This window comes from Danio rerio, chromosome 21 (assembly GCF_052040795.2).
Source record: "Danio rerio strain M-AB ecotype USA chromosome 21, GRCz13ab, whole genome shotgun sequence".
In the NCBI taxonomy this organism is placed as follows: Eukaryota; Metazoa; Chordata; class Actinopteri; order Cypriniformes; family Danionidae; genus Danio; species Danio rerio.
In genome coordinates, this window is record NC_141041.1 from 51,347,501 (window position 1) to 51,362,422 (window position 14,922).

Sequence of the window (14,922 nt, forward strand, 5' to 3'; positions counted from 1 at the left end):
GCTCACACACATGAGAAGGAGCTCTGCGGCTGCTGCTGCTGCTGCTGTTTCTGCTGCTCTAATTTTAGACCATGACATCATGATGGTCCGCGAGACCCTCCCAGCTCCATACACTCACAGCAGAGGACTGCTCTCTCTCTTTCTCTCTCTATCTCTCTCTCTCTGTGTGTGTGTGTGTGCATTTTGTAGTTTTTGTCTTGTTTCTAGGCACGGCAAGACAGTTTATATAGCAGATTTGCATCCCAAGTCTGATGCTGTACAAGGCGAGCTACCAAGCACACTGACCGTGATGGAGAAGCCGTCCATATAGAATAGTTACGTGCGAAAAGGAACAGAAGTTGTCTGCGTCATCATATCGCCCTGTAGCGTTCGTTTTACACACTAAATGCAGCTGGACATACCCTAGAGCACATATTTCCACAATTGATAGTTTCAGCATTAGGGGAACGCCCCCTGGTGGACAAAACGTTACTGTCTCTTGCACAGGCTAATGAAGCCATGAAGCTGGATATATGTTGTGCAACTGGTATTAACCAATGAGAAACAGGCCTGCACTGTGCTTCAGCAGAAGTCCCACATAGATCAACCAGGACGGAGAAATTGATGAATATGTGCCGAATGTTAGCATCGTTAACCCTAAAACATCTGTGCTACTATAACTGTCAGTGCATCTGTGTGATAAACTGAAATCATAGACTGTAAAAGATATAGACGTGGTATCTGTGATGTCACCAATAGGTTTCTGAAGAACGCAAAAGAAGCTACAAGTAGGCGTGGCCAACTGACCAGTGGACCAGTGGATACCAAATAAGGCAAAGAGGCGGAGCGTGAGCGGAGCAACAGTCGCCTGCTGGCATTTTGCTTAGACGGGCTTTTCTGTGGGAGAAACTCTGAATACTTCATTACCTGCGACTCGCTTGTGTTCTGACCACATGTGCTCGGCTGTTCACTATATCAATGAAGCGTTTAGACTTTTAAAGACACTGCTGTAACACACTGAGCCACTAAACAATGTTCTTATGACGGTTTTCTTATTACTAGAGGAGGAAACTCACATCACTTCCAAACACTTCAGATATAGTGTGTGTTAGTAAATGCAGGACTATTGATGAACTCCAGCAGAACACTGTATGACGACACTTCAGATGACTGATCTAGAGCCTACAGCTGATCAGTCTGGCAGATTCTGGAGTGCAGTACTGCTCTAAAGAACATTATAAATGATCCTAAATCAAGCAAATACATGTATAGAGATGGTGTCATATCATCTGATAACTGTAGGAAATAATTCCAAAGGGCGACTGACTGTGTAAAGCCACATAAAACAACACAAAAATGCCATGCATCTGCAGAGTTCAGCAGCTCATCAGCCGGAATCTGCTGAGGGGACTGTGACCAGCGAGACCTAGCTGTTACTCAAATGGCCACTCCTTTAATGATGCAGATGTAATAGACACCTAATATAAAGGAAATGGATGAGTTATAAAAATTCACCCCCTCACAGTTGTCATGAAGGGTAATATTAGCAATATACACCAAAATCATTCTTTGTAGCAGGTTGTAAACACCTTTTTTTCTGCTGTGAAGTCTGCCATTTACACAGTGGGCTCAATAGAAATCTGCTCTATTCTGGAGGCAGGACTAGCGGAATGAGTTGCAGTTTCAGTTATTTCCATATTAGCTTCACTAGGGAGAGCAGGAGGGTGACGCTTGACTGCAGCGCAAAGTAAAAGTATAAACAGCAGAAGTGAAGAAACAGATTTTCCCGACCAGTAAATATTAATGTAAGCAAAAGAAACCGACAGCAATTCTAAAAGCAGACACTTACACACTATAACACCATCACTGATGACTGAATCTCTGAGGAATATCCACAAGATTACTGTACACAAGCCTGGATCATAGCTCTGACAGACATGTTCAATAACTGACAAACAGCAGCATATGGAGAGCAAGTGTCCACAATGTGTCTCTGAATTATTCTGTTGAGAATGGGATAGAAATGTCCTGAAACTGATGTGAATATGAGCTGTTTGCTCAGTGTAGCCGCCATCACGGCTCAGTTTCTTTGTCCACCAGGTCTCAGAAAATGTCAGTGATGTAGTGCTGCCCGTATCCTCACATGACTTAGTGATAATGTGATTTTTACAGTGTATATTGGTTGATGAATGTTCAGGCGTGCTCCTGTCAGTGTGAACACAGAATAATCAGAGCAGCTGTTAGTGAGTGAGGGCTGCTAATGTTACTGTCCGCCACAGCTCACAGACTACAGGAGGACTGACCACCAGAGTCCTGACAGGGAATGAAGCTCCTGCATACACACACACACACACACACACACACATACACACACACACACACATACACACACACACACACTCACACACACACAAACACACACACACACACACACACAAACACAAACACACACACAAACACACACACACACACACACACACACAAACACACACACACACACATACACACACACACACCCACACACACCCGTCGATCCACCAACACACACACACAAAAACACATGCAAGCACACAGACACACACGCACACCTGCAGACAAACACACAGACACACACACTCTCTCTCTCTTACACACACACACACTCACACACTCAAATGCACACTTACAAACACACATAATCACACAATCTCTCACACACACACAAACACACCCATCGATCCACCAACACACACACACAAAAACACATGCAAGCACACATACAAACACACAGACACACACACTCTCTCTCTCACACACACACTCGCTGTCAGACAGGAAGCACATCCTGTCTGTCATCTGTTTACCCTCTTCATGTGCACCGCAGTGCTGTTTCTGTGCTCAGTAAACGTGACTAAAGCAGGTCAGCTGTGCGCACACACACACACACACACACACACACACACACACACACACACACACACACACACACACACACACACACATCAAGCTTATTTGCCTAATTAAGGATAGTTAATGATCATATCAGTATGGCATTGTCAGTTTATAATGCATACAGTACAGCTGAAGTCAGGATTATTCACCATCTGTAAAATGTTCATTATTTTCCCATTATGACTTGCCTAATTACCCTAACTTTACCCTAATTACCCTAGTGAAGCCTTAACATGCCACTTTAAGCTGAACACTAGTGTCTTGAAGAATATCTAGTCTAATATTCTGTGCTGTCATCATGGAGAAGAGAAAAGAAATCAGCTATCAGAGATGAGTTATTAAAGCTATTATTATTAGAAAGATCTCTGTTAAACAACATTTGGATGATCATTAAAAATAATAAAAAATTCACATAAAGGAGAGTCATGTTGACTGTACACTTTACTAGATGGATTAAAAAGAGTTTTAGGATGTTAATTATTATTATTATTATTATAATTAGGAGGTTCCACTCCAACACGGGGAGAACATGCAAACTCCACACAGAAATGCCAACTGACCCAGCCGGTGCTCAATCCAGCGACCTTCTTGCAGTGAGGCGATTGTGCTACCTACAATAAAATTAATTATTATTATTATTCATTTATTCATTTTCTTTTCGGCTTAGTCCCTTTATTAATCTGGGGTTGACACAGCGGAATGAACCGCCAACTTATCCAGCATATGTTTTATGCAGTGGATGCCCTTCCAGCTGCAACCCAATTATTATTAGTATTGAAGTAATGTAAAATGTGTATTTTCCTCCTGAACGATCATTAATCAGGCAAATGGGTTGAGCAGACTGAGTGTTAGTAGGTCAGCATGTGTTGAAAATGTCAGAAAATCAACCCGTGACGGTTGTTTCCTTCTTCTTCTTCTTTGAGGTTGCATTAATAAAGCATACTGCACACATCATGATGCATAAGAGTCCAGACATTACACAAACATAATATCACAGCTCTTCCAGTCTGAGCTTTAAATAAATCAACAATAATAATAAATACTTGTGATAATCAATAATAATAATTACTGCTGGTGCATGAGGAGAAAAGCACTTTGTTGATGTTATGAATAATTTTTATTATTAGTTATAATGCACAATAAACTCATAAAGTGGAAACACAAACTGTGAACATTTAAACCACACTCTTAAAACATTCAATTAAACATAAATGCTGTCTTAGTGTTCAGCACTGTGGCCTCACTGCAAGAAGGTCGCTTGTTTGGGTCCCGGCTGGGTCAGTTGGTGTTTCTGTGTGGAGTTTGCATGTTCTCCTCGTGTCCAAACACATGCGTTATAGGGGAACTGATGAACTACACTGCCCGTAGTGTATGAGTGTGTGTGTGTGTGAATGAGTGTGTATGGTTGTTTCCCAGTTCTGGGTTGCTGCTGGAAGGGCATCCACTGCGTAAAACATATGCTGCAATAGTTGGTGGTTCATTTCTCTGTGGCGACCCCTGATGAATAAGTGAGTGTGTGCGTGTGTGTGTGTGTTAACTGGTCTGGGTGCTTGTGTTTGTGGATGTGCTCTTCACAGCGTCTCTGATCGTGTGTGAAGGTTTGATCTTGATGTTTGGATGAAGATGCGCAGTGAAGGTCTAAAAGAGTGAACGCCTGCAGAGTCTCCATCTCAGGGTGTTTCCCGCATCAGCATCTGATCTGAGATCTGCAGCAGCCCATAATATTCGGGAAGCTCCATGTGCTGCGCTCCCATTGGCTGCCTGCGAAAGAGATGATGTCATACTTCAGCTTCTGAGGAGAGCAAAGCAGATCTGCACATCCTATAATCACACACACACAGAGAGAGATAGAGAGAGAGGTGTGTGTGTGTGTGTACAGTATGTGTGTGTGCTTGTTTAATGTGTATATATGTGTGTGTGTGTATACTTTGTGTGTGAGCACATGTGTGTATTTTATGTTTGTGTGTACACTTCATTTGCATGTACGTGTGTGTGTGTGTGTGTGTGTGTGTGTGTGTGTGTGTGTGTGTGTGTGTGTGTGTGTGTGTGTCATAGCTCAGTATTGTGTGTTGTCCACATGTCTGTCACTCTCCTCCTCCTCCTCCTCTGTTAGCTCTCTGACAGATGCAGACACACGTGTGCTGCTCAACTCATGCATTATCATAACCAGTCCCACCGCTAATGTATGCGCGCAGTCATTGTGTGTGTGTGCGCGCGCTGGTCAATAAATGCGCTCGCGTTTCCTCCAATAACGCAAAGCCCCTCCCCCTCCCCTCCCTCCGCTCAGGTGATGATGTCATGCTTTCTGCCAGATCCGTCCTCAGCCTCCAATCGATGGCTGTGTCTGCAGAGCGCGTGTGTGTGTGTGCGCGTGTGTGTGTGTGTGCGGGGATGCGGAGCTGGATGCTGCCGCTCTGCATTGTGGAGACCTGCAGAGAGTTGTGCTTTGCTGGAGTGAGGAGGAAGTTTTGCGGAGCGCTGATGCTGTTCTGTGGATCTTCTAATGCCTGATTCTGCTGCTGTTTGACCTCAAGTGTGTGTGTGTGTGTGTGTGTGTGTGTGTGAGCATCTGCGATTTCTTTCACTGGGAAGTTTGCATCTGTTATTTGGGAAATGGCTTTCCTGGTGCGTTGCTATGCCAACTGCCTGCAGCCGTGGTCCTCCAAAGTAAGTGATGTCATCATTAAACCGCTGCTGTGTGTGTTTGTGTGTGTGTGTGTGTGTGTGTTTGTGTGCGTGTTTGAGGAGACGCTTGCTCTGCTGCAGATGCCAGTGCAGTTTAATTGTGTGTTTTTTTCATGCATCTTTGCTCATCTGCTGATTTTACTTCTAATCTTAATCTCAGATGATGATGGTGATGATGAGGATGATGATGATGATGATGATATTTAGTTTGTTTTGTTCAGTAAAGCTGTCATGATCTGCTGCTTTATGAGCTCTTCTTTTCTGTTGTTTTTCAGTTCTTTGCTATATACTGTAAGGTGTCTGAATGCTTTGAATGGTGGCAAAAAAATCTAATGGCTTTATTTATAATATTAATAATAATACATATTATTTATGTTATCGTTATTATAAGTATTGCTATAATTATCATTATTATTGTTGCTAATTTATTATTAATATTATTATTATCATCATTATTATTGTTAATAATAATATTATTGTTATAATAATAATCATAATAATAATCATAATTATTATTATTATTATTATTATTGTTATGATTGTTATTGCTATTATTATTGTTGTATTATTGCTGCTAATTTATTATATAATATTATTATTATCATCATTATTATTGTTAATAATATTATTATTGCTGTTGTTGTTATTATTATTATTATTATTATTATTATTATTACTATTGTTGTTGATGTTATTATTATTATTATTGCTGCTAATATATTATATAATATTATTATTATCATCCTTATTATTGTTAATAATATTATTATTGCTGTTGTTATTATTATTATTATTATTGTTGTTGTTGTTATTATTATTATTATTATGGTTATTATTATTGTTATTAATATGGTTATTATTGTTATTGATATTGTTGTTATTATTATTATTGGTTATTTTGTTATTATTATTGTTGTTGTTATTATTATTATTATTATTATTATTATTATTATTTCTGTATGATAGCTGGGTGTTTGTATCAGTGAGTGTGTTGTTTTCTGAGCAGCTCTGACTGCAGATGTCCCTGTATAAATAATCAAAGGTGTTTCCCCAACCCTGTCCTGCATCTGTTATTGTTCAGTTCAGCGAATGGTCTGCTGTGATTGGCTGAGAGTGACGTGGAGCCGCTCAAACTGTCAGTGTTTCACTCTCCATCAGTGTGTGTGTGACTCTAAGTGATTATTGACTCTCGGCGTTATCTAAGATCACACTTCACACTGCATCACGCTGAGAAACTCTGGATGGAGATGATTGGATGTAGAAAGTGGGCGTGTCTCATGAAGGAGTTCAGACTCAGATATTACGTCATGGTCAATGATTATGAAGGATATGATGGAAGTCTGTGTGTTAGTGTGTTTTAAGCTCTGGTTTTCTCATCTCCATCAAGCACTCTTGCATTATTGAGACTGTACTGACACAGACATCAGTGCACATCCACACTTCACTCTGTTCTCTTGCGCCAAAGGCTCCAGTGTTGACCTCCTCCTTATATACAAGCGGCCGCTGCCTCATTCTCATTCACTGCCATTGATTTTCAGACATTAAAAACGGCTGTTTTGCTGCTTGATGTTGAAAACTGATTGCAAACTGATGTGCCATCATCTTCTCCACGAGTAAAGCACTAACACAGCTTGGCACATTGCTTCATATTTGCCTTGGACAGACAGCAAATGCACAATGCGGGGTCTTAAAGAGTATTAAAAGTTGATAAATCAATTTAGAGAAATATAAGGCCCTTACATATGATATGCAGTCATTGTAGTGTGCACATCTGCCATATTTCTGTCATTTCCATATATGGTGCAGCCCTAAATATGGCTTAACCCTCAGAGTGCAGAGGTATGGCTAAGATGTTTAATTAAAGGAAATAAAGCACTGCTTGTTTGTTTGTTTGTTTGTTTGTTTGTTTGTTTATGACATTGTATGCTGTAATTGACACAGCTGAATGCTCAAACACACTCAAACACACAGCGCTCAGCATAAATGAGTACAGTTGCTTTTGACAATGAACATTAATGTGCATTTCCCAGTGAATATACACTATATATGCTGGTGCTTTTAAATAAAGCACTATTATTAAACTGTTACATCCATTAAAACAACAGTTTGTTTACGAACATCTTCAGGAAGAGACAGATTTCAATAGAGGAACAGCAAAACACTATAATGATCAAACTAAATGTGTGTGTTTTATATTTCTCTTGATGTTTCCTGTTTACTAAAATTGTATTTCATATTCCCCCAACATATTCATTTGTGTGTAGCAATGTTTAGACTGTGATCTTCAGTTTACCTGTTAGATCGGTTTGTCTTTGGTACTGACTAATCTAATGTGTATCTGCACATATACTGTATATTACTGTAGAGAACGTTACTGTGGAGACCCTGATCATCTATGATCAGCACTCTATGTCACAACGCTGCTGGTAAATCTTGATGTACACAGAGGACGGTGTCTTCAGCCAGTGTAGGAATACAGACAGTAAAGAATACGCAGGATCTGTGCTGTACAGGGATTGTTCGGCTCGTGATGTTCCAGCGAGCGGCTCCGGCTCATGCTGTGCTCTGATTGGTCCAGCTGGAAGAGATCCATCATTCATAATTCAGCATCCAGTAATTGGCCTCGGCTTTGTGTCTCTGGGCTCCATTAGTGTCCCGCGGTCTGGCCATCTTTGAACTTGGCAGCGTTATTGCAGAATAAACCTCTGAAAGCCTCCAGCAGAGACAGTAGATTTCCCCCTGTGTGCGGAGATGACGCTCCGTGTTGTTTCTCAAAAATCAGCTGCTTTATTTGAGTATAAGATGATCAGTCCTGCATCTGGAGAGCAGCGTTCAGCTCAAAAACGAGAGATTCATTCATTCATTCATTTTCTTGTCAACTTAGTCCGGTTATTAATCCAGGGTCGCCACAGCGGAATGAACCGCCAACTTATCCAGCAGGTTTTTACGCAGCGGATGCCCTTCCAGCTGCAACCCATCTCTGGGAAACATCCACACACACACTCATACACTACAGACAATTTAGCCTACCCAATTCCCCTATACCGCATGTGTTTGGACTGTGGGGGAAACCGGAGCACCCGGAGGAAACCCACGCGAACTCCTCACAGAAACACCAACTGAGCCGAGGCTCGAACCACCGACCTAGCTACCTTGTTGCTGTGAGGCTATAGCACTACCTACCGCGCCACTGCATCGCCCCACCGAGAGTTTTATTGATTCATCATTAACCCTTGTGTGCTGTTGGGTCGTTTTCATCCACTCTGGCCTGATTTTCAGTCTTCATTTGGCCTCAGCTTTCTCTGTGTTTCAGCCAGGGCCAGAGCAAGCTGAACTGCCGCTCTAGGCAGAGGACGATCACGCCGCCCTCAACCCCAATGTGAAAACGAAAGTGACCGGTTATGAAAATGAAGTGAGGTATCGCAGAGCTCTATTCTGCTGCCCTATGCGCGGATATAACTGAGGATGCGCGGGTGTCGCAGACCTGTATTCTACCGTCCTGTGCGCGGATATAACTGAGGATGCGCGGGTGTCGCAGACCTGTATTCTACCGTCCTGTGCGCGGATATAACTGAGGATGCGCGGGTGTCGCGGACCTCTATTCTGCCGCCCTATGCGCGGATGTAACTGAGGACATGCGGGTGCTGATGGAGGTGTCACCACCCTCTCTATTCTGTCGCCTATGTGCGAACATATGTGAGGACGCGGGTGGTGAGGGAGGTGTCATGGACGCCGCCCTCTCTATACTGCCACCCTAGGCGGCTGCCTAGGTCGCCTCTATGGACGCGTCGGCCCTGGTTTCAACAAATGGGATGATCTTTTCATGACAAATCTTATTTTGACACATAATTGGGGAAAATGCTTGGGAGTTTTTCAAAAAGGGCTGCACGGTGGCGCAGGGGGTAGCAGTGTCGCCTCACAGCAAAGAACATTTCTGTGTGGAGTTTGCATGTTCTCCCCATGTTGGCGTGGGTTTCCTCCAGGTGCTCCAGTTTCCCCACAGTCCAAACACATGCAGTGGCTTCTCTCTCTGTGTGTGTGTTAGTGTGTGTCAGCAGAACAGTCTCCGTGTAAGTGCAGTAGTGTTCTTCTCCTCCAGCTTAATTGAGCGGTGTAAAGGGAATGTGTTGAGGCTAATGCTGGGAGTATTGATCCCGATCGCTCACCTTCCTGTCCACACGACACCCTAAACCTCCCTGGACAGCAGATAAAAGCTCTGCGCATCTGCTGGAGGATATTCAGACACTGAGACGCTCCACTCGCTGATGGACAGATCAGAATTATTATACAGTTACAGCACTTTACAGACATTAATACATAACATTACATAATATCATATACAAACTGCTGAACTAATCACCATGAATTGCATCCAAAATAAAAGTTTGTTTTGACATTACACACACACACACACACACACACACACACACACACATATATATATACACACACACACACATATACACACACACACGTATACATACACACATACTGTATGCATATATATCTTTATATACAGTTGAAGTCAAAATTATTCACCCCACTTTGAATTTTTTTTTCTTGTTTAAATATTTCCCAAATGATGTTGAGCAGATTCAGGAAATGTTCACAGTGTGTCTGATAATATTTGTTCTTCTGGAGAAAGTCTGTTTTGTTTTATTTCTGCTAGAATAAAAGCAGTTTTTAATTGTTTAAAACCCATTTTAATGTCAATATTATTAGGACCTTTAAGCTATTTTTTTTTTAAAGACTAAAGAACAAACCACTGTTATACAATGACTTAATTAATTATTTAATTATCTATAAATAGCGCCTAATTACCCTATTATTAACAGGGAGCGAATAATTCAGGAAACTAATAATTCCTACTTCAGCTGTATATGTATATGTGTGTGTGTATTGTGTATATTTATTCTGTATATATAAATACACACATGCATGCATATATTTGATAAAATGTTTATTTATATTTAGATAGTATATATATATATATATATATATGTGTGTGTGTGTGTGTGTGTGTGTGTGTGTGTGTGTGTGTCTATATGTGTATTACACCAAACACAATATCATGACAGAAACATTTAAACAGCAGCACTGCACTCTCAAAAGGCTTTTACTCTAATTATGCATATTAAAACACGCATTAAAGCTCTTGAACATTATTAATAGGCTACTGAGGGACGGATGTTGTTGGTTTGCACTCAGTTTCAGTTCTGACTTTTGTTTTCAAAGCATCTGCTGGTTATTTTATTTTTAAGGTGAACTATCTGCTGCTCTTTCAGAAGGGGGATAAATGCAGTGTAAAATGTGTTGAAACTCCTATAGAGAGCATCAAACACTGAATAAAGCACATCATCAGTGCCTGAGGTGGTCATGGTCAGGGTAGTTTATGCTGTTGTTCTGCTGTGACGTTGTGGAAATGGAAACTAGTTTCTCATTCATTCGTTCATGGTCTTTTCGTCTTAGTCCCTTTATTAATCAGGGGTCGCCACAGCGGAGTGAACCGCCAACTTATCCAACATATGTTTTTACGCAGTGGATGCCCTTCCACCTGCAACCCATCTCTGGGAAACACCCATACACACTCACTCACACTCGTACACTATGGACAATTTAGCCTACCCAGTTCCCTTTATAGCGCATGTGTTTGGACTGTGGGGGAAACCGGAACACCCGCAGGAAACAGATGCGAACGCAGGGAGAACATGCAAACTCCACACAGAAACACCAAATGACCCAGCCGAGAATTAAACCAGCGATCTTCTTGCTGTGAGGCGACAGCACTACCTACTGCACCACTACGTCATCTGAAGCTTCTAAAACAGATATTTGGTGTGTCGCTGTCGCAGATGTTTATGACTGAAACTACCTTTAACATGGAAAAGAGCTTCTGTCGTGTGATTTTACTGCACTTGTGATCTTACTGCACTGTACTTGTGTTACTCTGGTGTTTTGAGTGTGTGAGTTTGAGGTTAAAGTTCATCTGTGGTGTGTCTGGAGTGTGAAGGTGCCGTACGGATGCTCTGTTCACACCGAGCACATGCTGTGAGATGACAGCTGCTTTACCCTCGGCACAGCACTGCCTCCACACACACTCTATTAACACACCGTACACGAAAACTGACCCAAACGTCAATGCCTACAATGATACAGTAAAAATGTGAAGCTTCCTCATCCTCATATGCTGTACACGGACTTTTACTTCACGTTTTATGATATTTTGTTGACATTACAGCTGGCACGGTGGCTCAGTGGTTAGCACTGTGGCCTCATGGCCCATGAGCAAGAAGGTTGCTGGTTTGAGTCTCGGCTGGGTCAGTGTGTGTTTCTGTGTGGAGTTTGCATGTTCTCCCCGTGTTGGTGTGGGTTTCCTCCGGGTGCTCCGGTTTCCCCCACAGTCCAAACACATGCGCTATAGGGGAACTGATCAACTACACTGGCTGTAGAGTATGAGTGTGTGTGTGTGTGTGTGTGTGTGTGTGTGTGTGTGTGTGTGTGTGTGTGAATGAGTGTGTATGGGTGTTTCCCAGTACTGGGTTGCAGCTTGAAGGGCATCCGCTGCCTAAAACATATGCTGGAATAGTTGGCGGTTCATTCCGCTGTGGCAACCTCTGATAAATAAGAGACTAAGCTGAAGGAAAATGGATGAATGTTGACAGTACTCTGGCTCTTTTTATTTTTCATTCATCAGTGATGTGCATTCGAGATTTATGTTGGATCTAATGCTGATAAATGATGTGTGTTGCATTATTTTATGAGTGTTTGGTCATGATGGTGTTCAGCAGTTGTTCGTCTTCTATATATTAGTGTGTTTCCCTGTTTGTGGGTGCAGTTGTTTATTATGAGCTGTGGGTCAATATTTTCTCATCATCATCATCATCACCTGTGTACGGTTGTGTTTGTGTGTGTAACAAAGGTGCAGTGTGTAGCATTAATACTTTAAAACACTGATTATTTTTACAATAAATTAATGAAGTTTACTGTAAAATTCTGAAAATCATTTCTACCATGTCCTCTGAGGTCATTTCTGGCGTCCACAGCTGCTGTTTATTATCCTTAAATGTAGAGTTTTTGACAGTGTGTCTTGTGCTGTAAAATGTGAAGTCAGCCTACACAGAGAGTATGTGCACTCAGAAACACGGCTTCTGCTGCTTATTTATAATGAGCTGAAACAACACAATTCTGGAGATGTCTGAGGGTAAAGTCTAGATCATTGAGGTGGCCGTTGGTATAGCAGCTTTTTTATGACACTGTATAACAATAATTCATATTTTACAGTACTGTGACGCTTGGGTTTAGGGTTGGGGTGTTATACTGACACACTGAGGAAGGCATTGTGCCGAGATGTTGGTGTTTTTAAATCACCTGAAGACTGTACGAAGCAACAGTACTAAGCAATTGCTTGATAAGTGTGGATCATTGTCTTTTGAGTCATTTAATAGAGAACATAAATAATACTCGATACAGCTACTGTTTTTACAGTATTGTGACGGTTGGGTTTAGGGTTGGGGTGGGGGTTGACGTTAATAAAATACAATAAATGGGAAATTTAATCAATAATATAAATAATTCTGGTTAACTTTCGACCATAACCATATCCAATCCACCAACAGGCATTTTTGGGACACTTAATTTTTAAATGTTCAATCCACTTACATTTGGAAAAAACTTTTTTTTTATTTTACCTGTATATCTGTTTGTGTTCGGACAAGAATTTTGTGAAACCCTTATTTTTTTTACTGTGTTTTAAAAGAATTTTTGGGTGAACTATCCCTTTAAATACAGTTGAAGTCCTCCTGTTATTCACCCTCCTGTATTATTTGCCCAGCTGTTTATATTTTTTCTCCAATTTCTGTTTACTGGACAGATTTTTTCAGCACATTTCTAATCACGATAGTGTTAATAACTCATCTCTAATAACTGATTTATTTTCTCTTTGTCATGATGACAGTAAATAATATTGACTAGATATTCTTCAAGACACTAGTGTTCAGCTTACAGTGACATGTAAAGGCTTCACTAGAGTAATTAGGGTAAAGTTAGGGTAATTAGGCAAGTCATTGTATAACAGTGGTTTATTCTGAAGACTATCAAAAACAAAACATAGCTTAAATAGGCTAATAATATTGACCTTAAAATAGCTTTAAAACAATTTAAAACTGCTTTTATTCTAGCCCAACTAAAACAAATAATACGTTCTCCAGAAGAACAAATATTAGACAATATATAAATATTAAAAATAAATATTAAATATTGGAGCAAATACTGTGAACAATTCCTGAATCTGTTTAACATCATTTGGGATATACTGGGAAAAATAAATAAATCACAGGAGGGCGAATGATTCTGACTTCAGCTGTATATTCAGATTGATTTCATCATGCTCTGAAAAATACCTCAAAACAACACAATGAATGTCCCGCTCAGCTGCCGTAGTTGCACCGCCGCGTCCCTTTAAATCATGCTTTACTATGTTTTGTCGGGGCTGAGCGCAGTACTGGCTTCAACACTCTTGGCTCTGATGTTGTTTCCTGCTCGCGCCCTAAACAGTAAACAAGTGAACACCAGGATGTGTCTGATCTTCATCTTGATGTCACGGTCAGTCTAGACGTGAGTGCGGTGGGACTCATGAATAATTCAGCAGCGTTCCCACAAGGACAGAGCTGAAACCTGCTCAATAAAGCATCCGCTCCGTCTGTTCCTTCTTCAGGGTTACAGTCATGCTGTTGATGTGTTGATAAACCTCGGCAGCTCTGTGTTTCCATCCAAACATGTGAAACAGGTTTATGAGCAAAACTGGAATATCACATACAGTTGAAGAGGGAATTATTAACCCCCCTGAATCCCGTATTATTAGCCCAGCTGTACATTTTTCCCGATTTCTGTTTAACGAAGAGCAGATTTCTCCATCACATTTCTAATCATAACAGTGTTAATAACTCATCTCTAATAACTGATTTATTTTCTATTCATCATGATGACAGCACATAATATTAGACTAGATGTTCTTCAAGACACTAGTGTTCAGCTTACAGTGACATGTAAAGGCTTCACTAGGGTAATTAGGGTAAAGTTAGGGTAATTAGGCAAGTCATTGTATAACAGTGGTTTGTTCTGTAGACTATCAAAAACAAATAATAATAATATTGACCTTAAAATGGTGCTTAAACAATGAAAAACTGCTTTTATTCTAGCCGAATTAAAACAAATGAGACTTTCTCCAGAAGAACAGATATTATCAGACACACTGTGAACATTTCCTCAATCTGTTCAACATTATTTGGGAAATATTAAAAAAAAAAAAAAAAACAATCAAAGGGGGTG

The 14,922-nt window shown here is 40.8% G+C and overlaps 2 protein-coding genes across 32 annotated transcripts in view; both read left to right on the forward strand.

Moving 5' to 3' along the window:
* Positions 1-14,922, forward strand: part of ddx46 (DEAD (Asp-Glu-Ala-Asp) box polypeptide 46) — an 800,847-nt gene that overhangs the window by 589,042 nt on the left and 196,883 nt on the right. The window lies entirely within an intron of this gene.
* Positions 1-14,922, forward strand: part of rapgef6 (Rap guanine nucleotide exchange factor (GEF) 6) — a 77,906-nt gene that overhangs the window by 25,385 nt on the left and 37,599 nt on the right. For 5 of the 31 annotated variants that reach the window (XM_088651595.1, XM_087299301.1, XM_087299300.1 and 2 more), the window contains exon 1: positions 5,221-5,577. In XM_088651595.1, coding sequence (XP_088507721.1) covers positions 5,524-5,577 — 54 coding nt within the window. In that variant the 5' untranslated portion in view covers positions 5,221-5,523. 31 annotated transcript variants of the gene reach the window in all.